General features: G+C 34.7%; 1 protein-coding gene across 5 annotated transcripts in view; it reads left to right on the top strand.

Annotated features, from left to right (window-relative positions):
* The window catches only part of LOC136037977 (WASH complex subunit 4-like), a 117,835-nt gene that overhangs the window by 17,325 nt on the left and 73,301 nt on the right, over positions 1–27,209 (top strand). For all 5 annotated transcript variants that reach the window (XM_065720871.1, XM_065720874.1, XM_065720872.1 and 2 more), the window contains 6 exons: positions 19–243; positions 6,797–7,015; positions 9,944–10,129; positions 18,441–18,533; positions 21,075–21,308; positions 23,950–24,177. In XM_065720871.1, the coding sequence (XP_065576943.1) occupies positions 19–243; positions 6,797–7,015; positions 9,944–10,129; positions 18,441–18,533; positions 21,075–21,308; positions 23,950–24,177 (1,185 nt within the window). The remainder of the gene's footprint in view (positions 1–18; positions 244–6,796; positions 7,016–9,943; positions 10,130–18,440; positions 18,534–21,074; positions 21,309–23,949; positions 24,178–27,209) is intronic.

Below are 27,209 nucleotides of genomic sequence, written 5' to 3'. Positions count from 1 at the left end.
TATTTTTTTTCATTTCAGCCAGTTTTCGAAATTCTGAGTGAACTTCTCAGGAATCTGTTGGTTTTGAGCATAGCCTTCCAAAAAAATGAGTTTCTACAGGAAGGGTTTAGCGCTTTTGAAAAGGCCTTAAAAACTTCTATCCACGATCCAGAAAGGTTTGGAGTCTCAATTGAAGAACATCAGAGGCTTGTAAGAGTCATCGCTTCATTGAAGAGGGACCTCTTGACAGGCAAATTATTTGAGGTTTGATATGATTAGATGTTTACTGACTTGGCTCGAAATCAAGAATAAGTTTAAAGAGATCTAAATATATTCATGCATGAATTAATGTCCGTTCTAATGTAAGGGTATGTTTTGTAAAACATTCAAGTCTTACTGTTATGTTTATTGTGATATCAGTAAAGGAAATAGTTTGTTTTGTCTGCAAGATTCATTATGTGCTATTACAATCTCTTTCTATGAGTATACTCTATTTTGTCTGTAATGCTGGAATTTTTTTTTTTACACTTTTTGGAAAATATATCTACAAAGCGAGCTCAAGTAAACTGACTCAACATATTTATCTGTAATAGTAAAATTCTGAAAACTTGCTGCTTTACTGAAAACACAAAATAAAACACCAAAAAACAGAATGTTCTCTTAATTGTAGAAGTCCTTGATTAGCCTGCAGAAAACAAAAGACTAATTCATAAGGCTCTCAATGCCTTTCACCAGCTGTGATATCGGTAGCTCCTACTATACAAAAGCTGAGTAAAAAACTCAAGCAAGCACAGTTGTCAGTAAAGTGCTAGTTTTTTTTAGAATTCTACAAATATAAAGAAACATCTGGAGTCAGTTGATTTGAGGTAGTACTGCAGATTTATGTTGTATAAACTGCGAAGAAATCATTTTGTTTCTAGTTTAAATTTCAATCTTTATTAAATCAGAAAAATATTGTTTAAGAAAAATTAATTTTCGTTCATTTTCGATTTTTTAAATATACATAATAAAAAATTTAACAGAGGCGATAAAACTAAAAATATCAACATGAATTTCAGTCAAGGTAGGGCATTAAATAGTTTGTATTCCTACTTCTCTGAAAATGTCGTAGGATACATGTAAAACTTTCTCACATAGACAGGAGCCCCGAAGTGTATATTATCACTACTATCTTTGAGAATTTCAACATAAAAATTTTAATCATCTATGAAGTAATGTCCTTGTACTGAGGCAATCCTGTATCAGACATTTATACTGGGACAGGGGGGGGGGGTAGGGAATCTGAAAGTTGCTAAGAGCAGGCCTAGTTTATCAACACAGCAAAACAAAATCCTAAACGTACTGTGTCTCTTATTTAATCAATAAATATCAGACAAAGTTTCTGCCACATTTTAAAGAAAGAACTAAAGCCAGGTGAACTTTTGAAATTAGCTCAGATATCAATTCCTGAGAAAATGAAAGTTTCATTCACTAGCTCTAACTGCTTTTTTTAAAATGTTAAAAAATAATTTGTCCGGAAATTAGTTTGCTTACTCTAGGCACCTAAAAAAGGATTTATTTAAGCAACGATTTTTATTTATTTCGTCAGAGAATGAATTTTTTGTCAGACACATTTGACGATCTTGGTGGCAAAAATGATTATTATATTCAGATATAGCATCGAGTGGCAAATCACACGGACCGTTATTTCCTGGCTGTTTTTTTTCGTGAAACTTTACCATCCCCTACCCCCTCTCCTCCAAGAATTTATTGTAAAAATGTGGTTAATACAAAATAAACAGAAATTGTGATTCTCGAAAAAAAAAAACACGAATATTGTCTGAGCTCACCAAAGTTCAGAGGCCTCTGAAGTGGAAAGACAAGAGCCGTCTTGTGATTATGCACGGCATTTTCATTTTGTTTTATCATTACTTACAGCCCTTTCCTCGGGGGCTCTGGGAAACCATGTCATCCCCAGAGGCATTGTTATTGAAACTTTTAAATATACTGAATCTAGTGGTTATCTCAAAGTATTGATCGGATGGCTTTGAAGAAAAAGAGGTGTGGAAGGGGGCTAGTTACCCTCCAGTCTTTTTGTCCCTTAAAAATGGCACAAAAACTTTCCATTTTCTTTCGAATGAGCCCTATCTCGATATTCCTTGGGCCATTAGTTCTAACACGATCATTCCTAAAAACAAAACACATCCGTGATCTTTGCTCTGTCCAGAATTACAAAATTTTACTTTGTTGTGAGAGAAATTAAAACCTTTCTAGTAGACTTCTTTGATATGCTGAGTCTGACGATTTTGAGCCTTATTGAGTCGATATTGAGTCTTTTGATATTTGCCGACCTAGGAAAAGTAAAAGAAGAATCACAGCAGTTACACACTTAATTCTAAATTTTTATACAGTCCTAATAAGGCGGGGGGGGGATTAATGCCAGAATCGTCTCTCACTCAATTGGACTATCTGTCTTGGTTTATTCTACAATTAGCCATGACTTGATGCCCACAACTGTCCCATTTTAATTCAAAAATCAACGGATAACAAATAAATATTGGTCCAATAAGAGAGGCACACTTACTCCCGCCGTTTACCCGTGCCATTTAAACAAACACTGTGAAAACTGTAGGTTTTATCACTATGGTAGCTCTATGACTCTCGACCTTCGTTCTACTGCCAGAGGAATGATGCATGGACGGATAATAGATGTTGGCTTGGTACAGCAGAAGAACATATGGTCGGTATCATTCTTTATGAAAGTGGTCGACAAAGTTTTAGCCCAACTGACCGTAGTTTGTACAACTTAGACATCAGCATCATCCTGAGCATGTAGAACTGGACATCCTGAGCTCACCAGCCTCTCAGTTAGTGGGTCGATGAAGCGTTGTTTATCTTTGGGACTTCTCAAAAATTCCTTACTTTTGAAGATCTTCATATTAGGAGAAAATTCAATCGTTGGACACGACTTTCCTTTGCTTCTCTTCGGCTCTGTGCAATTTTTCAGCATTGCTGTATTAGTGTAAGAGTAAAAAGCCACCACTGCCTTGCCGAATGTCTTTTGACATATTCAACGTAAGATTTTCACACCTTAGAGTATGTGGATCTGGCTGTCCACGGTATTTTGTGGAATAGCCAGTCACCGTCAAAACTCTTTTGGAGATTGGCAATGCCACTTGACCATCGATCCCCTCAATTTTCATCCATGAATTTGTTAGAGAGGCTTTGTCGGCTGTCATCATCACCTCGAACGAACTAAAGAGCGATTGTAGAAAAGCAAAGAGCTCGAATGACATACCTTCGCTTAAGTCAGAACCACTGCGGCTAGACGTTGGAAGGTTAGAGCTGGTTCGACGATTTCTCTCTCGCTGTATTGTCATCACAAATTACTTCTCTGCCATAGTTGCAGCTTTCTTTTTTCTCCTGAAAACATATTTGTCAATTTTTTTGCTTCAATTTCCTTCAAAACCTTTTCGCCCACAGATTTGGCATCGTCTACGTTTAAAGATGATAAAGCGTGGACACCTGTAACCATGTCCAACAGCTATGAATCCTGCCTGAAAGGTTTTAGGGAATCAACGAATTAAATTATCTTTTCTATGTCCACCAGATCCCTTCCGTTTCTTTGGTGGAGGCAAGTACTGTGGTAGATGGCTCCAGTGGTCAGATAAATTAAAGAATGGAACTGCAAAGTGGAGGGGGAGGGGATTCTAGAACACTGGTTTGAAATTAAATTGTTTAAGACTCATATTCTAAGGCGCCATTCTTAGGCTGTTAGGAAATGGTGAATCGACCAGAAATGATCAAAATAACTAGTTCATATAGGTCAATTTTCATAACTGTTATAGGTAAGATAAGGTACTTTACTACGTAAAGTCAAGTTTTTAACTTTATTTTCGAGTTCGCCACAATTTACTTCATAGGAAATGATAAAAAAATATGACAGCCTCTTAATTTCAAGTTTTAACCCCCCCTCTCCGTCCCTTTAGGGTGGAAATGGGCATAGGGGTGCCAAAAAATAGAAACCTGATATCAGATTGGGGTCAGCGCGCTTGATTTGATATGAAACGACTATTTAAACTATAAAGTATGTATCAACACAAAAACCGGCTTTTCCCCTCATTTCCCCTTCAAGGGCAAATTTGGGGCACTTGTGCAAGAGGGATTTTGGTGGATTTTTTGTGTGTGATTCAGCTGATTTTTCTAAACATTTTGATGCAAAAAAAAAAATTCTGTTGCAAGTTCTCTGGGGTTTGACCATTTTTTCCCGTATCTTTATGCTCCTAAATGATTGGATGATGTGGTTCTCATGATTGAATATTTAGTAAAGTTGCATTTTACGGATTTTTAAAGTCACTATACAAACTGAAAACCAAGTACGATCTTCACGATCGTACATCTTTGGTGGCTGATTTGGAGTTCAACATACTATTTGGGCATCCAATTTTTTTTTTATTATGACAGGCTGCATTTTACCGTATTTATACTCATACCAGCTCCGGAGAGGGGGAATATTGAGATGGCGAATCTCTTCCCTTGGAGTTGGTCCAAAGATTTTTGTAGAAAAAATTAAAATAGAAGCACAAAATGCAGTTTTATTTTCCAGTTTCGCAATTTGGCAGTGGTTGCCTCATACTGGTCATTAGTGACTACTAAAACCCTTAAATACCTACTGAGTGAAAATCAAAGCACAGTTGGAAAACATATGATCATAATTTTTATTTTGTATTTTGCTTCTAGATCTCCATACTCACCGTGTAATACATTGCCCTCGCCCACGGAAAGATCCACTGACAGACAAATAGCTGGTGTGCAACTAAGTATTGTTTTACCACTGTAACTACAACTGCATAAATGATCTATAATAACTCTTCGTTTTGGGTGGCCTAAATACATGTTTTAGAAATAAGCCACCATGCGGGAGCAGGACTTATGAAAATATGAGCCTATTTGAATACCTGTTCGATAGTCCTAGACCAACCGACTGTCTCATAATCTTTGGTTGATATTGTTTGGGCCCTTGTCGGTCTTTTATAGCAAAAAATCGTGCTTTGCTGTGATACGGCATCATTTTCAGGCTTAAAAAATCATTAAAACATTGAGTTTGGCTTGAATGATTCCAGCCCTGTTGTTTTATGACCACTGGTTTCGTACCACCACCAAGAAAAAGGCAAACAACAACAAGAAATAAGCACGCTTCCCTGATTATTCTTTTTGGAGAAAACACAATTTTGTAATTTTGTCAAACTAAATTTTGTATTTTTGAAACACTAAACTTCCGGTTTAGTATTTCACGGTTCCTATTACCGCCACTGTTTTACCATGGATGGCCAATTTAGGCTCATTGTAGATTTTTACTCCTGTCTGAGCTTGGGACTCTTGAGTTTAAAATAAACCCAGATTAAGTTTTTTAACAAAAAGAAGAAGAAAGACAAAAAGACTATGTCCGAATCTAAATCCTTATCTGCCGGACGGGCATTTTAACACTTAATTTTGGCTGTTTTGACATCTGAAGTGTAAATGTGTTTATGAGAGATCCTTGTGAAAAGGCAGCATCTTACTTAAGATCTGGGCAATGCTAAAGTTTAGACATTGCAAAAACCCTTTCCCCGAAAGAAAGAATTCAAACTCCTTACCAAACTATTCAAAAGTTAAGAATATTTCAAATTTTTTCTTTAGTTATTAAAAAATTGTGAAAACATCAAGAATACTTACTAACATTTTAGAAAGTCACTGACTCGTTAGTATTAGTTATATATGTGGCGAATTTTGAGGTTAGAATTAGGACAAATTATTTTTTTTTTAAACTCCGAGTTGAATCTTTTTTCTTCGCTAGTGGTTTTAAGTCTGAATCGAATCGAACTTTTCCACCAAATAGTTGATATCTGAACCAAGAGTCGGCAAGGAACTTTAGAAGGTTAACCTAGCCGTACTTATTATTAAAAGTTTTTTTTTTAACAAGATTGATTTTAGTTTCAACATAAGCTGTTCAGTTTATTTCATTTAATCTGACTTGATTTGACTTGATTTGATTTGACTTCTGAACGGTTTGCATGATCGGATTGTCCATAAAGGAAATTTTTTTTTGCTTTGAATGTTTGCCGATTTAACCGGAAAAGGAAGAAAACGAATGTCTTGGCTGAAAAATTTGTTAGAGCTTGTAAAAATTATTGCTGCTTATACCTGCAGACCTCTGACAGATTGCTCATACTTAAATTTTGCAGACGAAAAACATTGTCAAAATTGTCAGTCTAGTCTGACTGGTCGAGTCTATCTAGTCGAGTCGAAAATAATTAAAATAAAGTAGTTGGGGACATCAAGCCGTGGCTAATTGTGGAAAAAGCCAAGACAGATAATTTAGGTGAGAGATAAATTTTTCATAAGCCCTTTTTAGGATTGAATAAAAATGATATGATTTCCACTTGTTGAGAAGTCTATCATCAATCCGGCCATACACCATTTCTAGGGCAGAACTAAGGTAGATAGTCATAGAACTAAGGGAGAAAAGATCGGGTTGATTTTGGGTTGTGTAGTTTGAAAGCGCGATATCGCATCTTTACTAAATTATTTGTCTGTTCTATTACTGGGTCCATAGCCAATCGCCATTAGGAAAACGATACTATGATAATTCGTCAAAAGACGCCAAGTACAAACGAAGAATTTTCAGAAATAGGTAAAATTTATTTGTAGTGAAGAAACTAAACGGCCTGTTTTTAATAGTAAAAAATTCTCGTTGTAAATCGTGAAAAGTTTGTAGCATATCCTAATGTAACCGTTATTACTATGTAGTTCGAATCCTTTAGCGAGAATCTAACTTGTTTTAACCATTCTTTTTTAGGTTGTGATTAGTAATTCCTTCCAGTCCAAAGTGGTTGTATCTGAGATCATAACAAACGTCAAAGGAAGATTATCTAGTGTGGAAAATGGTAATTACCAAGATCCAGGACTCGATGGAGAAGAACTAATGAAAATTTTATGTCTTTATACTGTTTCTTTTCATTTGGGAGGCATTATGGATAAGAAATTGACAACTCAGCTTTGGGATGTTAGAAAAAAAGTGAGTACTTCTACTCTACTTTCTCCTTTATTGGAGAAGTTGTATTTATACAGCTTGTTGGTATTGTTTCGAGCCCATCGCCTGTATTGCTTTCATAAGAATGGCTATGGAATTGATCATACTAAAAAACATTCATGAGTATATAGTTAATTAAAATTGCCCTCAGAGAGGATACAACCATTATACATTTTGTTTACCAAGCGCATCACTGAGTTTGCATCACCAAGTGCATCACTAAACACTCATAGTGCACTTTTCAAGCCTTCGAAAGAGGAGTATCTACCAACAGGTGGCAACTCCTAATCATGGTCGTTCAAAGTCCTCTGCGCTGCTTCAAGAACTTTTAGACCTTGCAATTATGCCATTTAGCTGAAAGTAGATTCTCTATCAGCCCCTGTAGAACACTTCGAATTTTATGAATGTCAATCTATTGCAAAAATAGTAACTCTTCATAAACTAAGTTGGACTTATTAGTTGTGATGTGGTTATCAGTTTGAATCGGGAAAACTCGGCAATGAGGTTTGTTGAGACCTCAGAAAAGAGTCAAGCTATCCAAAAATGTGAAGAAACTCGGAAGAAACTATTTTCTAAGGACTGGGCTTGGAAGAACTTCCTTCATATGTACATATGTACAAAAATGTGAAAATGACATATAAATGGACCCATTAATCTCTTCACTTAGAATATTCTTAGAAGCTTCACTTAGAAGTTTATTATCACAGTTTTTAGGATGAATTATCTTAAACACGCATGAACCCTGCTTTTCTTTATATTAAATCGTGGATTCAAAATTATGTATAGTGGCTAACTTGACTTTTTGTAAGATTAGAACGCCACTGGTTGTCTATAGCTACGTTATATTCTCATGTAAGCTGCTATCGATAGTCACTCTTAGGCATTGTTTGTCAAACTGGTTGTTTTGACTCCCAGGTGGTTTGTGATCCCATATGCAAGGGGCAGTAATTAGTCATAAAGTTATTTGTAGGAGGAGTATTTTGTTTACTCATTAATAAGTTTTAGGAAAATGAAGAAGCAGGAATCAGTCAGTAGCTCACGTGAAAATTAAATTGTTCAGATGAAACAAATCTTTGTTTCGAACTATTATTTTATGTAAGGGAGCTGTGAGGTAAAAAACTGAATTTTACGTGGTTGTAACATAAAAAATTTCGGAGAACGTTTTTGGCTACTGAGCGTTCTGTCTCACTTTTAAATTCTGTCTCTGAAAATTTTCATGCAATGTTTTCTGTTGATTTTTCTTCAATTCTTTTGAGTGCTTTTATTTTGTTGTCAGATTTCGTTCAGTTTCTTAGTTTTGTGTTTTTGACTGTTTTTCAATTTTCTTCTCTTTTTTTGTTCTGCTTTTCAATCTCTGTTTCTTTCCACTTTTTTGGCCCTTTTCTCCTTTTTTCTCCAATTTCTCTTCCGTATCCCAGTTCCTTTTCCCCTTAATTTAATTTTTTTTTGGTTGGTAGTATAGATAAAAAAGATACATATTTCAAAGAATTGCTATCACAAGCCCCCAAGGCCTGTTTTGAATTTTGGGGTCAATAAATAAAAACAGAACAAACATTATACATAACAAGAAACAAAAAAACAGACCGGTAAAAAAAATTCTAAAATCAAAACAAAATTCAGAATGAAAATACTTACATTATGCATTATTCAAACAGTGATTAGTAATAACATGGTAAAAAATAAAAATAGGTAAAATTCAATAAAACAAAAAAAAGTAAATAAAACCAAAAAAAATAAAAGGGACAATAAGAAAAAAGAGCGGAAAAAAGTAGACGAGTCCAAAACATGCTCAGTGCCTCTACCAAATAATAAAAAAAGGAAACTTGCTGGATGTATCGTTTATTTTATCTGTAATGTAGGGGACAAAGGTTTTTTTTTCATATCTGGAGGTACGTCAGTTAACAGGTGACAAGGTAGGAACAGGCTGGGAAACGGCTGGAGGAGGGTGGTATCTGGGCTGGGAGAGGCTTGGCTTTTTTGAAAAATCTGTTCCGTGAGAAGGCTTGTCAATGCAATCAAAAAAAAAAAAAAAAAATGGAGGCTCAACATACCTCTTCTACAAATGAGCATAAATGAGCTAAATGAGCAAAAAATGAGCATAACTGTTTTTTTTAGACCACACTGCTTTTCTATTTACGAAAAATTAAGAGCAAGAAAAAACGGGTTTTAATTTCAGAAAAGCAGTGAAGAGAAAATAAAAACAAAACAACACTTTTATTAAAATATTCCCAATAATTCGGCCCCACGTCCGCGAGCCTTTTTCAACGGAAAAAAGAGAAAAGAACCAAAAAAACAAACAAAAGAAAAATGTTTAAAAAAACAACACACACACACAAAAAACACGACAACTAAACACGCGAAAAAAAAAAAAAAACAGCTCACATTATAAGCAAACTTCCAGCACTGATATTACAACATAAGAAGAAAAAAAAAACACATATGAGGCACTAAACATGAAATTAGAATTGGCATCAAATACGAGGAAAGTATTTGTGTCGTCTGATAAGTACTTACCACCTTCGCAAAGAAAACATTTAGCCTGAATCCAAAGTTGTTAATACTTATCTGAAAAAAAGATATTCAGATGAGGGTCATAAGGAGAAAAAAGGGATATGAGGAAGGGTTGTAAACAAAAGTATAACACTAGAGAACAGAAATATGCACAAATATAGAACTAAGAAAGTGTAGCAAAACTTTTTACAGCTATATGCTATTAAGATGTATAACATAGTGCGTTGTGTTGGTTTTGCCCTCCTGCTACTGAAACATGGCACCCATTTACCTTTCTTTTTAAATGTGAATTTTTTCTTGCGCCTAGCTACCTGCTGCCTCTCTTCTTGTCGGTGTGAATGATGCTGATTCTATTTCCTACGTAATACTACTTGGCAGTAGTTGAAAATATATCCTTTTTAGATTCCAGCTGTGTGTCTGCCTTATAATAATCTATGGATGGTTACAAAACATGTTCTCGAATACTTGCCTGGAAGTGAGAAGATCTTTGATTTCAAACAAGTTAAGTCTGCTGACACTGATACACTTTCATTTATTCAAAAGAAGGATAGTGAAATTTTAAAAGAAGTTGGAAACTGGGAAGCTATGGTTTGATTTGTTTGTCTTTATTTCTCACTCTTATTTAGCCTTCTTCCCCTTTTATCTTTCCTTTCAAATATTTGGAACTGAAATATTTGAAACTTGAAACCAGCCTACTTTTTTTTAAGGAAAATAATTAAACTTAGCCATTGTCTTGTCACTCTATCTGTTTAATTTAATTGTTTTTATGTTTTCAAGCAGAGCAAGATGGACTTGTGATATTCAGTTTATGGGTCTTCCGTACGAGGTTAAAATTTTCAGGATTTTATTAAAGGCAGTAAAAAACATTTAACGAATTAAAGATTTGAAGCCGAAAACTGACGAATCATGACAAAAAAGAAAAAAGAATTCCAGCAATGAAATGGGTCCAAGATTAGTGAAAAGACGAGAAAAGATTTGTCATTCTTTGTTCTTGTAGTCAATTTTAAATTGATTGGTATCAATTTATTTAGCACTACATAAAGTTTCAAAATTAAAAAACCTTTTCAATACTGTTGATTCTGCTTCTACTGAGCATGTTTTAAACCATCTAAATCGTTTTTTACAGCTTGAAAACGCTTCAGTTATATCTAACACTAGGGGTTCTACCAAAAACAAAGGTTAGTCGTAAAAAAAAAAAAATTCACAAATTGGCAGATTCAACTTGGGACAATATTATAATAAATGAAACTATTATTAGAACATGTATTTCGGTCACGCAAAATCCACAGGTGAATCAATTAAAATTAATACCTAAATAAAAAGCTGCAATGGATGCCCATAAGGTGATTATTTCTCCACAAAATTAATAACCACATTTAAGTTAGTATAGTCTTTTCGTGAATTTCTTTTTCATTTTAATTACTTTTATTGGTGTGACAGGTAAATCATATTTCGTATTTTGTTACAATCCAGATTTGTGCATTGGAAGGACTAACTATTGTGCGTTCGGTTTCTTTAGTTTTATTCAATTTTTTTTCAGTTTCCTGGCTATTATCTTTTTGTTTTCATTTTTTCTACCTTTTTTGTGGGTCTTTCTGTATCGTCTACAATCGGAATATTTGTGTTATTTTTTCTTTTTGTTAGACTTTTTCCTTGTGTTTTCAACACAAAAAAAAACATACAACTAGTAAAAATAATAAATCTTAAAGCGAGTAATGCTTGAATTGAATATACAAATCAAGCTTAAAACGAAAAAAAAATATTTTGCTATTGAAGTATAAATGAAACCCAAAACGAACAGAAATTAAATAAACAATAAATGCAAACAATCGTGCAAAAGATACTAATATAAATGTATAAATAAATCTTAAAACGAGTGAAACTTGTATTGAATGTGCGAATCAAGCTTAAAACGAACAAAAATCACTGCAAACAAGAGTTTGGGTATCGCCTTCTTCTCTCACTGTAAAAGTCTAAAACCTACTGCGTCATTGGCTCTTTACTGAAAACTATATATGTCTTTAATAGTCTTGGAAAGTATAAACAAAATCAAACTGAATATTTGATACATAATGATATTAATTGTTGAAAGATCCATCAGTTCAAGATTTTATTTCACTGTAATTTTATTTTCATTTTCAGTGCTGTAAGAACTGGACATATTTGGTGTATAATGATGTTAATACTTGAAAGCTCATCAGTTCAAAATTTACTGTAATTTAATCTTTAATTTCAGTATTAAGTACAAAAGATTTGTAATATAATTCGTTTTCAGTAAAGCGCCAATATTAATATATAATTCAATATTAATATAATCCAATATTAATATTAATATAATTCAGTAAAGCGTGTTTAGCTCCAGGGCATAACTTGCAACGCCTGCCCCAGGGCCCTGGGGGGGTTGACCCCGAAGTTTTTTTAAATGATCTTTGAACGATTTATAACAAAATGGCTACCTCAAAATTTTTATTGGATGTAAGTGAGGAGAAAGGGCGTGGAGGGCCAGCTGCACTAAGATCACTTTTAATTCCTAAAATTTGAACCATAACTTTCTATTTCTAATCAAATTAGCCCTCTCTGAAGCGTATACGAGCATCCCTTCCATAAGAACCTTATTTACCCCCAGGGTATAACTTACAACGCCTGCCCCCTGGCCCTGGGGGCTCATCGACACTGGAGTTTTTGTTATCTGACCTTTGGACTATTTTTAACAAAATTTTTATCTGATGCATTTGAGCAAAGAAAACGTAAGGGGGGCTAGTTAACCTCCAATCACTTTTTACTCTGAAAAATCAAACAAGCGCTCTCTAAATTTTATACCTGCATCCCTTCCATAAGAACCACATATGCCCTCAGGGAATAATTTACAACGCCTCCCCCGGGCCCTGGGGGGTTGTGTTAACACCGGAATTTTTATTACCTAATAAAAACTGGCTATTAAAAAAATGGTTATTTAAAAATTTTTATTGGATGGGTTTGGGGAAAAGGGGTATGGGGGGCTAGTGGCCCTTGGATCTGTTTTGACTCTTAAAAAGTGAATTAGGACTTTCAATTCCCAATCAAACGAGCATCTCTCTGATGTTTATACGAACATCCCTTCCATAAGAACCATATATGCCTCCAGAGCATAAGTTACAACAACTGCCCCAAGGCCCTGGGAGGCTGAGTTTTTGTTATCTGACCTTTTAACTATTTTTAAGTAAATATTCAGCCATAAAAATGTTTTTGGGCCATAAAAATGTCCTTCGAAATTTGATGGAGTACCTTTTTTCTTCTAATAGCTGGTGGAATAGTCCTATCTAAGAAAATACCAAATGCCTGTTAAGAACTGTTTTTCGTAAAATTCTTACTGAATTTTCACAAAACTGAAGGATATCAAAAGAATTGTATCAAACAGTTCGTGGTAACGAACTGTAAGTAATGGGAGACCCGGCTCAATAGTAATCGAATATCTAAAAAACGGAATTTTCATACTAACAGATATATCAAAAGAATTGGAGCTTTATGCTTATTTTAAATATGTAAGTTTCATTAGGTTTAATCTTACGTATCAAAGGTTACGAACCTGAGAAAACTTTGCATTTTTTTTTTTTTTTATAAACGGAGAGGTAAATTTATAGCAAACAGTATAACTGGCTTTTGTATAAAGTGAATATACCACTTGATGCTTTTTTTATGCTCTTTACGAATATAATAATCGCTTCTATCGGAAATTTAAATTTACCCACTTTTTAACCTAGCCTAACCTAAACTAACCTTGTTATAAATAATTTTAGCACTGAGAAAATGTAGCATTATTTTTTCAATGGAAAAGATGGCGCTGAGAAAACGTAGTATTATTTTGCGGAAAATGAGCAATAAGTCATACTCTAATTGAAAATTCGCCATTTTGAAGAGCTCAAAAAGTGCTTAAATTTGAATTTGCGATTGAAGCGATTATTATATTCATAAAGAACATGAAAAAAGGCATCAAGAGGTATGTTCACTTTATTGGTAAGTCAGTTATATGAACTGTCATAATTTTTTGAAAATTTGTCATTTTTAAGAGCTAAAAATTGCTTAAATCTGAATTTCTGGTTGAAGCGATTATTATAATCGTAAAGAGCATAAAAAAGGCATCAAATGGTATATTCACATTATACGAAAGCCAGTTATACTGTTTGCTATAAATTTACCAACGGGTAAACATCCCCTAAAGGTCATATAATCTTAATGAAAATCAAACAATCAGATCCAGCGTATCAGAGAACTCTACTGAAGGGGTTTCAAGTGCCTATCTAAAAAATGTAGAATTTGGTATTTTTTACCATGAGAACGATCACGATCATAAGAACGATCATGTGTGTTTATTTGTTTTATTTGTTTGGTTTTGTTTTTTTCCCCATTGGTGATCGAATCGACCCGGAGGCCCTAGAATACCGTGAGAGGGTTCATTCGAAAAGAAATTAAAATTCTAGTGTCCTTTTTAAGTGACTGCAAAAATTGGAGGACAACTAGGCCCCTCCTACGCCCCTTTTACCTCAAAATTGTCCGATCAGAATTTTGAGATAGCCATTTTGTTCATCATAGTTGAAAGGCCGAATAAGTCTGCCTTTGGGGATATCATCACCCTCCCACAGCCCCTAGGGAAAGGTCTTACGTTACAAAGTTCGCCCATTGTTTACGTATAGTATTTGTTATTGGGAAGTATGCATACATTTTTCAGAGGATATGGAATTATCTGCTGGTAAGATTTCCCACGTGAATAATTTTTTATGGTAGGGGAGTTTTTAAGGAAAATTTGTATACTGGGGGAATTTGCCTGATTTCCTATGCGAAATTCTTCTTATGTCTTGCTTTTTTAGTTGCCGACTAAATTTTACGCTTGGAGATATTAATGGTAATTGTTCCCGGTAAATTTTTACTAGTATTGAATTGCCTGAAGAATAAATCCTAGGGGAGGATGGATTTTTCCATGGAGGAGTCGGCAAATTTCCCGGAATTGTTTAAAAACGATCAGAAATTAAATAAATTTTTTTTCAACCGAAAGTAAGGAGCAACATTAAAACTCAAAACGAACAAAAATTATTACGTATATGAGGGGGGCTACTCCTCCAAACCACCTCGGTCTTTACGTTAAACTCTGAATTCTGTCCCAATTCTTTAAGAACGACTCGTGAAATGCTATGCTCGTTTAATTAGAACAATAAGAAGCTTTTCTTATATATATAAGGTAATGCTTGTTGTCATTATTGCTGTAAATATTCTACCAAGAAACTTGAAGTACCTAATTACCTAAAACTTCTCATTAGAAAGCATTTATGACTCATGAAGTTAACCATCACGATTCTTTACATTACATTTCCAATTTTGGGTTACGTGAAAGTCTGGTATAAAACTTGGAATCTTTGTCCAAGGCATGTTTTCAGACAGAGGGAGAGCGTATGACCCGCCATTAAAAATGAGTTCTATGACAATCTTCAATCATCGACTTGGTCCCTCTCGACGACGTCACCTGTATTGCAGGGGACTTCGAGTAGATCCACCAACGGCCTTGCTTGCATAGTTTGCTGTATCTTCATTATTAAGCTTTAATATGACATAGTAAAAGAATTTTCAGATGCCAAAACAAATGATTTTAGTCATGTGTACTTTTAGGATTTTCTTTTTGGAGAAAGGGAGGGGTTAATTTTTTTTTATTCTTAACATTCAGTTCCCGTTTCAGCTGTCTTGGCATAATTAGCTTTACTTTCTAAAAAATCATCCTAAGAAAAAGGAAGCGGCTAGATTTAATTTAGCTGCGAGTCCGTATTCATGCCGACCTCATAGTTTCTCTTTGAAAAAAAAAAATGGATAAAACTCTGGAGCTGAAATATCAATGCGAAGCTCCAAATTTCCTAATCAAATGTCATCAGGTTGTGGCCTTGTTCAAATAAAGCATATTTTTACCTTGATTGTCTTTATAAATTTATGTTTTGTTTTTCTTTCCTTTCTCAAAGTAACGTCATTATTATTACAGCTATACCAAATATTTTCCTTTTCTTTTTTATCTTTTCAACATGTTGCATTCTTCCTTATCCTCTAGACGCTCGATTCCTCCTATTTCTTTTCCTGTTCTCCAGACTGTGAATACTGATGCCACACGTGTGCCTACCTATGAAATAATCTAATGCTTATATTTCTCTTTGTTTGTTTGTCCTCAGGAAGGGCAGCATCGCGGTGCGGCTTTGTTAAATGGTTGATATAGGGAATGGCCCTACTGTTTATATCTCTCTCCAGTGGTATATAGTTAATTTTAAGCTGGAATTTAGAAGGGTAACAATCTTTCGGGAAATTATGAGGTTGGTAGATTCCAGGGTGAAAATTTGAAGGAAATTTTTAAGGAACAGTTGAAGGCTAAACTGGAGAGTTAAAAATTTGACAGCCTAGATGGTGTACGGATTAATTTTAAGAAAATAGTTTGTGAAGTCGCTGATGGTGTCTTATTTTAAATTTGTTAAACCGGGATTGAGTTACAGAAAAAGATATAGAGTAAAATGAAAAAATTGTCGAACCTTGCATGTGAAGGAAGATTTATTTTGGAAAATAGAATTAGTGACAGTATTTAAAAGATTAGAAAATAATAAAGCCCCTGATGCTGATATTGTGGTAAATGATTTTTTTTTTTTTAATATGAGGGTTTTTAGGTTAGAGATAAGCAACTGAAGATTGTGAATATGATTTTTGGAAAAGGGGAAAGACCTAGCCATTCTATAAAAACTCTAACTAAAACCTTCCATAAGAAAGGTGATAAGAATGAGTGAGGTAATTATAGAGGCATTTGCCTGATATCTCTATGAATTAAATTACTTAGTATGATAATACTTTTTTATACTTAGAGATGCTGTAGATATAGTTTTAAGAGAAGAAAAGTTTGGTTTTAGGAAGGGCATAAGGTGTGACAACTAAATTTTCACTCTTGGATTAATAATTGAGAAGTCATTGAACACCTTTAGTCCTTAGTTTTATAGATTATGAGTAAGTGTTAGATTACTCATAGTTGATGGAAGAGCTTTATCGAAGGTTCTGTCCTTGTATGGTATACCAGTTAAACACATTAAAGTGATTAGTGCTATATACGAGAATATCATCGCTGCGGCTAAGGTAGGAAAGGAGCTGGTACCGTATTAAATCAGGAATTAACTAAGGAGCACAAAAAAGATAATGAGAAAGCACGGAATAAAATGGGGAAGAAGTATAACTATCCTATACTCTGACTATGCTTATGATTTAATCGTCCTAGATCAAAATGTTAGAAAAATGAATGAACTTTCAGAGGTTTTGTGGTGCAAGAATAGGCTTGAAAATGATGTCAAGAAGGCTAATTCACTAAGAGTAGGAATAGTTGAAGGTGAAGAGGTGGAGTTGGGTAATGAGAAATTCAATCAAGTGGAAAGTTTCACTTACCTAGATAGTATTATTGGTAAATACGGTGAGAGATAATTTGAGAGAAACCTTTAAGGAACAGTTGAAGGCTAAACTGGAGAGTTAAAAATTTGACAGCCTAGATGATGAATGGATTAATTTTAAGAAAATAGTTTGTGAAGTCGCTGATGGCGTCTTAGGGAAGAAGGTTAGAAGCGCAGCTAAAAATATTGGTGAAAATGTTTTATGTTGAATAGAGAGGAGAAGGGGCCTGTGCAAGATTTTTTTTAGGGATTTATTTGAAAATAAGAGGAAAGTAAAAAATTGGAGAAAGTATTACAGTGTGACGTGTAGGCAATGGATAAAATTGCTTGGGATATGGAAGATGCCGCTAAATGGCATAATAGTAAAATATTCTATTTACATGCTAATAAATTGAGAGGGAGTAGTCAGTGGGGACTTGTTCCAGCTAATAATAGGAATGGGACCACAATTAATGATAAGGAAAGAATTAAAGAGAGGCGGGCAGTAAATTTTGAGAATTTGTTAAACCGGATTAGAGTTACAGAAAGTCAAGAAGACTTTCTAGAGTCAAGAAGGCTAATTCACTTAGAGTAGGAATAGTTGAAGGTGAAGAGGTGATGTTGGGTAATGAGAAATTCAATCAAGTGGACAGTTTCACGTACCTAGATAGTATTATTGGTAAGTACGGTGGGTGCGGTGAGAATATTTAAAGTAGAATAGACAACGCAGAGGGTGTTTTTTCACAGTTGAAAAACGTTTGGAAGAAAAGGTAGATAAGTCTGTGAACCAAGATTAGGATATTGGAAGCTACAGTGATGACAGTGTTCAGGAAGTGTTCTGAAGCTTTGGTGCTCCAAAAAATTGAGGAGGGCATGCTAGATGTTTTCTAGAGAAATTACCGATGGATTGTTTTGGGTACCCAATCGACTGCCCATATTTCAAACAGTAGCCTTTACAAAAAAAATGATTTAGTCCCACTTTCTAGGGCTATAATGATAATGATTCTAGGGCCTTTGGTTCATAATGTTAAAGATTGAAACGGTTAGGACACGTTCTCTAGATGAAGAATGACAGATTGCCCAAGATATTTCTTGTCGGCCCACTATCTAGGGTCAAACAAAAAGAAGGTCATTCCCGGATTAAATGGGTGAATGTAGTAAGGAAAGATTTAAGAGAAATGGAAACTTCTTGGGAGGATGGAAAGAGGGAGGCTTTGATTGGGAATGGGATGGGGTATACGTAGCTGTGTTGCCCTCGGGTGGCTTAGTGCTGCAATGAGTTGTTGTTAGTAGCTGTTGTAGTAGTAGTAATCAATCTGATCTATTGACAGAAAATCAATCAGAATCATTCATAGAAGATGACTTAGCAATCAAAATCAGAGGTAATAAATAAAGACAGTTAAAAATCAATGAAGTCGTCTAATGTTTAGTATAATCTTTAGTATAGACACAGGTAAAACTTATACTTCCATTAAAGCATTTTTTTTCTTTAGGTTTCTTCATGGATTGCAAAAATTGACGAAGTGGTAACAATATTGAACCCGAACTCAGACGATTTACAAGTAGTCATTGACACTATAGCTAAGGTGAAAATTTTAGCTCAGTTACTTCTTTTAGAACTAAATTAATGCACTCTATTGAAGTATCAGAACGAACTTTTGCCTTTCTAATATTTATCCCTTGTGATTAATGTGCCTAATACAGAGTAAAAGGGCACTGCATTAGTTTTCTGCAATAAATGGCAGCGATATTGCAATATCAATTCTATCCTCCGGGACTGGTATTCATTGCAAAAGATTCTTGGGCCCGTCTTGTATGAAATCAGTATTATATCAGAAACAGAAGTGATAAGTTAATTCATGTAATAGCAATTCAGGTTTGACCGTAATTGAATATTAGGTCAAGAAGTTATATAGTTAATTAGTATCCTTCGGTTCCTATGCATGACGCTTTTATTAAAATTAGCCTTAATTTTATTTTTAACTGTTTCTGCTTTCAAATAGTTAACAGCTCTTCTCTAAAAGGGTAAACGGTATTTTTGGCTCAGAGCCGAATATTACACAGAAACTAGCAACATCTAAACAGGGGTGTCAATTCACAAAAATTTAAGGGGGGTGTGGGGAGAAATTTCTGTTTCAAAATCTAGGAGGGAGTTTGTTGTGTTTTATTTTTCAATGAAAATACCCAAAATAGGATTTTCCATGAAAACACCATAAACAAGTATTTTCAGAATCAACGGGGGGGGGGATCAACGGGTGTTTATCGTTTCTCCCTTCGTAAAACTAATTCATCCACCATCAAATTATGACAATTTTATTATTGTCTAATATCAATTCTGGTGGGCTGCATTTTTTTTGGCTCTCAATCCTCATCAACTTTTGGTTCATAATGTTAATTTGTAAAATTCAACAGATTTAAAAAAGTCTCCAGAAGTTTTCCAAGTTTATGTTCTTATCATCTACAAGATTAGAAGCTAGTGTACTAATTTAATGTTAAATTTTCAGACTGTTCCTGGAAATCTTCTCTATATTCTCAGAGGCTTGATACTTTTTGCGTTTTTTTCCTACATGTTTCCAAGCTCCTAAATTGTCAGTAAATTCCAATTTCACAGCACTTCGTTCCAGCGTAAAGAAACTTTCAGAAAGAGATCTGCAGCTCAAATAGTTAACTGGAAAACTTTTTAACTTCATGCTTCTAATTCTTGTCTACTAGTGCGATTTGAGTGAATTTAGGACATTGATCCTTACTTTCAACATACTGTTTTGTTAAGGCATTTGAGCCCATGGGACTCTGAAGCCAAACTTGAAAATATACTTGTACATTTTAAGATAACTCACTAGTCTTGGTCACTAGCTTAGACAATTTTATGCTCTGTTCAGAAAGTTTCAACTGTTCAGGGTTTTTGATGGCTTGGTTCTGTGACTTTGGGAGGCACGTTTACTTTGATGGGTTATTTGTTGGTTTTTGGTAGCTAGGTTCTATGACTTTTCGAGGCACGTTTACTTTGATTGGCTATTTGTTTCATTTTTTGATTCGTTATTTGAACTAAGAAAGAAAAAGAAGCGCAGCATATACTCTTTCAAGAGGGATGAAGAAAAAACTATTCTGCCCTTTTCCCCAAAAATCAAAGCACCCTATTCTCTCTCTCCCTAAAGAAAAAGGCTTGTTTGGAAAGTCTTCATTTGACCTCTAGCTGTGAGGCATAACAGTGACCACTACTAACTTAAACCATCTGATCTGTTCAGATGATCTGTTCAGACTGGGAACTTTTCAAGTTATGTTGACTTGGCGTTTCAGTATCGGATCTTTTACTAATCTCAGACCGTTTGGTTATTAATAGTGCTCCCTTTGCAAATGCTAAACAGGAATGGAAGTGAATTTTAAATATGACGGGAAGGTAATCGACGGGGACGCATGTAAAGTGGAATTCGATGCCATACTCGACAAAGTTGATTTCCTTTCCTGCAACCCCTGCAACAATCCTCAGAGCTTACGAACAACAGGAAAAACAGATTCTCAGCTTACGGGTTTAACTGAGTGCGGGTTAACTTAACTACTAGCGGTTCAGCAGTGTCGGGTTCGCTTCCTGTGTAAGCTGAATAAGTTGAATAGCCTCTATCCAGCTACGTGTCAATAGATAATTTGTATGTTATGCTATTTGCCAAAAAAAAATCATTTCTGTATGTATTATTATACTTTCTTTTACTTCATTTTAAACCCTTGTTTGTTCTTTTGGATAATAGAAATATTGGCTATATATATATATATATATATATATATATATATATATATATATATATATATATATATATATATATATATATATATATATATATATATATATATATATATATATATATATATATATATATGTATATATATATATATATATATATATATATATATATATATATATATATATATATATATATATATGTATATATATACATTTATATATTCTTATATATTTATATATGTATATTTATGCCCGTGAAAAAAAACTTGGTTAAACGTGGTATTTGTTAAACAATACTTTTTGTGTTATATCTTTAATACCAACCTGAGCCAGGTATTAGTATTGATTGTGTCCTTTCATGATGTTATCTCGGAAATTTTTTTTTTTTCAGAGTTTAAACATGGCTTCCACTTTACAGAATACGATTGACATCATCCTTAGTCTTCACTCTAATTATGTACCAGCTATGAGCAAAGGAGTAGTATTAGCTATTACAAGATATATTGAGCTGGCCGATTGTATTTTTACTGCCCTTAAACAAAAATGGCTTTCTATTTTGAAGATAATAACAATGGGTTTGGAGCATTTAAGTTTTACAATTGTTTCATCCCTTCAAAGGATTTTAGTAAGTTTTTTTCTAATTGTAATCTAGAATATTTCTTGTCCTTCTGAATAGTTGTTCTCTTGGTGCGATAGTGGCCCATACATGCATATGTAATAGCCCATTGCTGACGAAAGACTTAGGACTACTTTAATAAACTCTTGTGTTGCTATTATAAAAGTTAAAGTGTTCTTTCATTTTTTGTTTTATTTGAGAATACAAAAAGAATGTTTTTGTTTTATTGATCATCTCAGCAAACAGTACTAGGAAAGGACTCTCCCTTTTTAAATCCTATTCTCTGTGGGAGTAGGACTCTGTGGGAGGTTCTTGTTACGTTTCATATACTGAAGAAGAAACAATCTTGTCACTTTTTATGCCTTGGGTCAGGAGCTTAGACATCTATTTTTTCAGATTAAATTTTGAATAACTTGACGATCCTTAACTAATGAAAAATCATCTTCTTGAACTGTTTTACATAACAAAATACACAATTTTATGGTAGAATCCGATTCATATTCTTGTTGAAAGTTCAGTTTATGCATTCATTATTTCTTGCAAAATCGGCTTGTGTTTTAAGCTACTGGGTTTTGAAATTGAGTTTTCAATCTTGTTGTTGGTGTCAAGGAGAAGTTTTGAAACAATGCAATAGATTTTTTAGGTTTAAGTTACCACAACCTACATAAATATTACCAGAATAAGAATGAAATTAATATCAGTTGTGTGACCTTCTCTTTTTTTTGTTTTCTATACCAATTGACTGACTATAGAGTAAGGTTTCTGGGAAGCCCGCGACCCCCCTTCTATTGGAGCTCAATTTGGAGTTGAATTCTATTATTACGTCTGGTAGACAAGTTTTTCTTTAAACTAAATATAATGAAACGTTGACATACACCGACAACGAACCAAATATCAAGGAAAGTTTCAAAAGTTTTACTATATTGTCACCAATTAATTGCTAATGTATGATAGATAAGATAAGTGTGTATTTTAAAGTCAAATATATGGCCAAGAATAAAGCAAAATAACATAAACAAAAGGCAAAAATAAAATAAACTTTGATCAGCGATCATCATAAAACGCTTAAATGAAACACTACATTAACCTACTAGTACTTAATATTTGAAAACACGATCATTAAATAGAACTGTGAAAAGAACTTTATACTGGGATTTATTTGTTTATTTATTTTTTTTATTTAGCAAAATGTATGTTCAACGTGAAAGGTTAAATTCGGAATGGTGAAGCTTTAACCCTTTCGTTATTCAAAACCTGGCTGTAATAAAAAATTAATACATTTAGTCGATTTTTAAATTTTTTTTAAGGGGCCTGTTCAATTTTCCCCTAGTGTTGCAGAAAATTCAAGTTTTATTGGGAACAAGACAACTCAAAATTTTCCTATCGCAGGTATTTTTTCGAAGACCATACTGCCTTCCTGTGACAAACAATTAAAAGTTCAAGTAGGGACAAGTTCTTTTGTTAGACAGTGAAAAACAGATACAGAAAGCTCTGGATAGTTTGACAACATACATCAGTGATCGCCATCAGCAGTTAAACTAAAGTATCATAATTAAAACAAACTATATTTATTTAGAATAAAATAATATTTTGGGGTCATAGTTTCCGGTTCACTGGCCGAGAGGGTCATTAAAAGGCTTCATTATAAGGATTATAATCACCTATTTATTGATTTTCTCAGCAAATAGTTTCCAGTTTTCTGGCTGAGAGGGTCATTAACGAAGCAACGTAGTAAAGAGTAAACCGTAGCCCATACTAACTGACATTTTAAAAATACATTTGCAAAGAAACTATTTAGTGAAAACAATACCAAAAGACACTGATTTTGAAAAAGAATTATACATATTGATTCGACATATCAGCGCAGTTTAATTGTGAAGGCATATATTCTAAAGAATTTCGACAAGAGTCTGAAACTCCTTGATTATGACATCATGCCACATCGAAATGAACAGCACATCATTTGGACTGCCATTGTCATATACACATTGGCTAGAGGTTTACTCTGTACTATCTTAAAAAACAAAGACGAAAACCATTAAAATCACCATTGATGCAAAACTTTAATTGAAGGTTTACAGTCACCTATTGATTCATCTTCTCGGCAAATAGTTTCCAGTTCACTGGCTGAGAGGATCATTAACATGGTTCATTCTAAGTCTTGAGTTCTTTAATATTGCCTACATGTAATTTGAATTTTAATGAAGGTGGCACTAACTTCTTCTTCCAATTGCACACAATGTTGCTGAATTTACAGTTATACACTTCCTTGTACTAGTTTATAATTGACATTTGGCAGCATGTGCTTTGGCTTTTTATTTTCTCTGGCTTTTTCTAACATGTTTGAACCAGGTAAGACTTGCTATATTGGTTGAGTTATGATTTACCTCTGATTGCGGTCGTTACGTAGCTGGTTATCTGCTCATCCATTATAAATCTGCTGTAGACACTTAAATTTGGATGCTTGCTGAGAGCTAAAGATTCTATTCTTTTCTGTTTACCACTTTTGCGAACCTATACTATAAACGGTTGTAAACTTGTACAGCTCAGATTTTCTGGGGAAATACAAAAGTGTAAAATGATATATTTGTTATTGCATGTCTATTTAAACTAAACGTCCATTTGGATAGTATAGTATATTCGGTTTTAGAAACGAGTGAAAGAAGAAAGAAAATACATTGGAAAACAAGAAGTTTTTTCTGCTCTTTTAAATCTGGCTTCTCGCTGTCTAAATGGGCCAATCACGGAGGAAAGACGTCTTCTTGCTAGATTATCGTTGGCATGTTCTTGCCCATCATCTTTGTCTTGTCTTACAGCAGAAGAACGGTCACATATTGGAGATCTGTTAAAGAAATTGGAATTCTTATCAACTTTTCAGGTATGAATGTTTGTGTTTAGTCAATACCTTTTTTTCTTTTTTGCTCTTTTTTACTTTTTTTGCTCTCTTTTCTGTTTTTGCTTCTTTTCTGGCAATTTGTCCTCAGCTAACGTGCTGTCTGGTTGAAGGGTTTTTATTGCTACGCCTGTAGTTTCGCTCCTGCGTATCATCTTAATATTTAAATTCCCTACCATCCTAAATGCCATCGTAGTCCTTTGAATGCCATGATAGTCCTTTGAAAGACATGACAAAATGTCATGATAGTCTTTTGAATTTGAAGTTAAATTTGCCCAATTGGCTGCTGTTTTTCTAGCAAGAACTAGTAAGAAAACAAAATGCATCGTGTATTTCAAAGCTGAAAGTAGTTAAACAACAAAGGCGTAGGACCAGCTACAATTCTCCATCATTTCTAAATTATTCAGTTTTTGGGTCTTTTGTATTATCGAGTAGGGCTCATAAAATTCGGGCTGTCCATTTCCTTAGCAAACTGTCCTGACATTGTTTTTTCCATTATTTCATCTTTCATTGGATGTCAATAAGATGTGAATAAGGATATATGTAAATAGGAAAGAGTTTATGTAAATATTTTGATGTATGGTTTATGATGCCGATGGGGGGGGGGTGACCTGGAGTAATTATGTTGTTTTATTATTTAAGCATATTTTTGCCGCTTTTTCGCTGACAAGTTAGCTCTCGGATTGTCATGAGCGATAAATCGAACTGTTGTAACGAGCTAAGCTATTAGTACAGAACCGTCATGAATGGATAAATGAAACCTTAGATGATTAGAAAAAATATGTTTCCTAACGATAAGAAGTGCTGATATAAAAACATTTTTGACTTTTAATTTAGTTCTGCCTCTTTGAAAATACCGCTATTTTTTTCTCTCTTGCCTTCCTATTGAATTTATGTACGATGTTTGATTGTAATTCTACTTCAAAGAAGGAGCGCCAGCGTAGCTAAGAGTTCAACTGAGATACACGCGTGCAATCGCCTCGATTGACCAAAACCAGTATTTTAAAGTCATTGTAGTATGCGGTGGTTAAGCTCATGATGAAACGCTGAGAGTTGAACGGAAAGGGAAATTGGGAGGGCAGGTGAATTCTCAGCTACGCTGGCACTCCTTCTTTGGAGTAGAATTACAATTAAACTTCAAACTTGGTAAGTTTTCGTTTAATTTATCAATTCTACTCCAAAAGGAGCGCCTATAGCTTCGCCTCTAGTTAAACTGAGATTTTAAAGTTGAGCATGAGCTAAACCAACACTAATGACCAATAATAGCCCTATTAGAGAGAGAGAGAGAGAGATTGGTATATTTAAAAACTATCGTAGCATAGCTAAATTCAGTTTTTTCACAAAAATCATACATTTAAACAAAAATCACACACTACAACTCAGCTTTAAAAACTGATGTGAAGAAAGGCACAAATGAGTTGGCGTATCGATTGGTTCGTACTTTAGGGGGTACAAGTTTATTTTGTAACCGAGTTCGGCTATTAGGAGGGGCTGGCTCGGGTAGTTGTGATCGGTGGCTCTTATTGGCTAGGATGAATTTTCCAAATTGGTGAATAAGGTGTTCAAGCCGGACTTTAAGTGGAGATAAATTTAATTTAGCGAGGGCTTTATCATAGGGTATGCCACGGTTTCGGAGTATAATCCTTGTTGCTCTTTTCTGGACGCACTCTATGTCGCGTAATAGGTACGCTGTGCGGATAGCAGATGGACCCCACACCGGGCACGCGTACTCGAGCAACGGGCGAACATAACACATGTAGGCATGAAGAAGACTTTCAGTATCACACCCAAAACGCCTCATTTTGGTAAGTGTCTGAAGGCTTGCATTAGCCTTGTGGACGGTTAAATTAATAATGGCACTGATACTACAGTCATTAGTGAAAGTTACTCCTAAGATTTTTATTTCGTTCACAATCGGGAAAGGAACTAGAGGCATATCTATATTCCGCTTCAGAGGGTTGAAACGAATTATCTTCGACTTGGCTACGTTAATGGTAAGATCATGACTTGAGCATGCGGTCTTTAGCTGATCAAATAACTGGTCTGAAAACTGCTTTGTTATGATAGTGTTTTCGACCAGGTAAGCGAGCACTATGGAACAGATCATCTACAAACTTGTAACGGTCATCGTGATGGTTAAGCAGAGAATTAATTACAGCCAGGAAAATTATTCCAACTAATTTTGTGCCTTGTGGGGCCCCGCAAGGAGTATCTGACCATGATGAATCTGAATCGTTTTTGTGGAGTGCAAAGACTTTTTGTTTTCGGCCAGTTAAGAAGTCAAGTACAAGGCCAAGGGTGCCTCGTTTGGCCCCCATTTCCTGGAGATTCATGCCTGCAGTCCGGTGGCGGATTAGGTCAAAGGCCTTTCGGAAATCAACTGCGCAAATGTCGACGAAGCAGCTACCTTTTTCAAGCCATTGGAGGACGTAGTCAAACATCCGTACTAGGTAGATTGTAGTACTACACTTGGGGAGTCTACCGTACTGGAATTTATCAATACGCCCATGAATTTGTTTCAGAAGAAACTTGAGTATAAAGGCCTCAGTTACTTTCGCCAAACAAGGTGTAAGTGAGATCGGGTGGAGATCGTCGCATGCACTAGGGGCGCGCTTTTTTGGAATAATTCTAATATAGGCCCTTTTCCACTGTGACGGGAAATAGCCAGAAGCAAAACACTCGTTAATGATGCTGGACAGTGGTAATGCTATGAAGGCTGCATATTCACGTAGCAGTTTGGCAGGTAATTCACCAGGGTATGAAGATGTATTCGGTTTGATCTTCCGTAATTCCGTGTAAACATCAAACTCACTGACTATTATGTTGTTCTCAGGCTCACATTTTTCAAGTATGGTGGAATTTTCATGAGCCGTAATAGTTGGATAGGTAGTACAGATCTTGGTTTAGAATTCACTCACTTCTTCTGCACTGATTAAGGACCCACCGTTATTGCTGATCTTTACACTGCTGTCAAAAGCTTGGCCGGCCACTTTTTTCACAGCGTTGTGCCACTTTTT

Source organism: Artemia franciscana, chromosome 17, assembly GCF_032884065.1.
Source record: "Artemia franciscana chromosome 17, ASM3288406v1, whole genome shotgun sequence".
Taxonomy (NCBI): Eukaryota; Metazoa; Arthropoda; class Branchiopoda; order Anostraca; family Artemiidae; genus Artemia; species Artemia franciscana.
The sequence above is the reverse complement of the archived record's forward strand: the minus strand, read 5'-3'. Positions and strand labels throughout refer to the sequence as shown.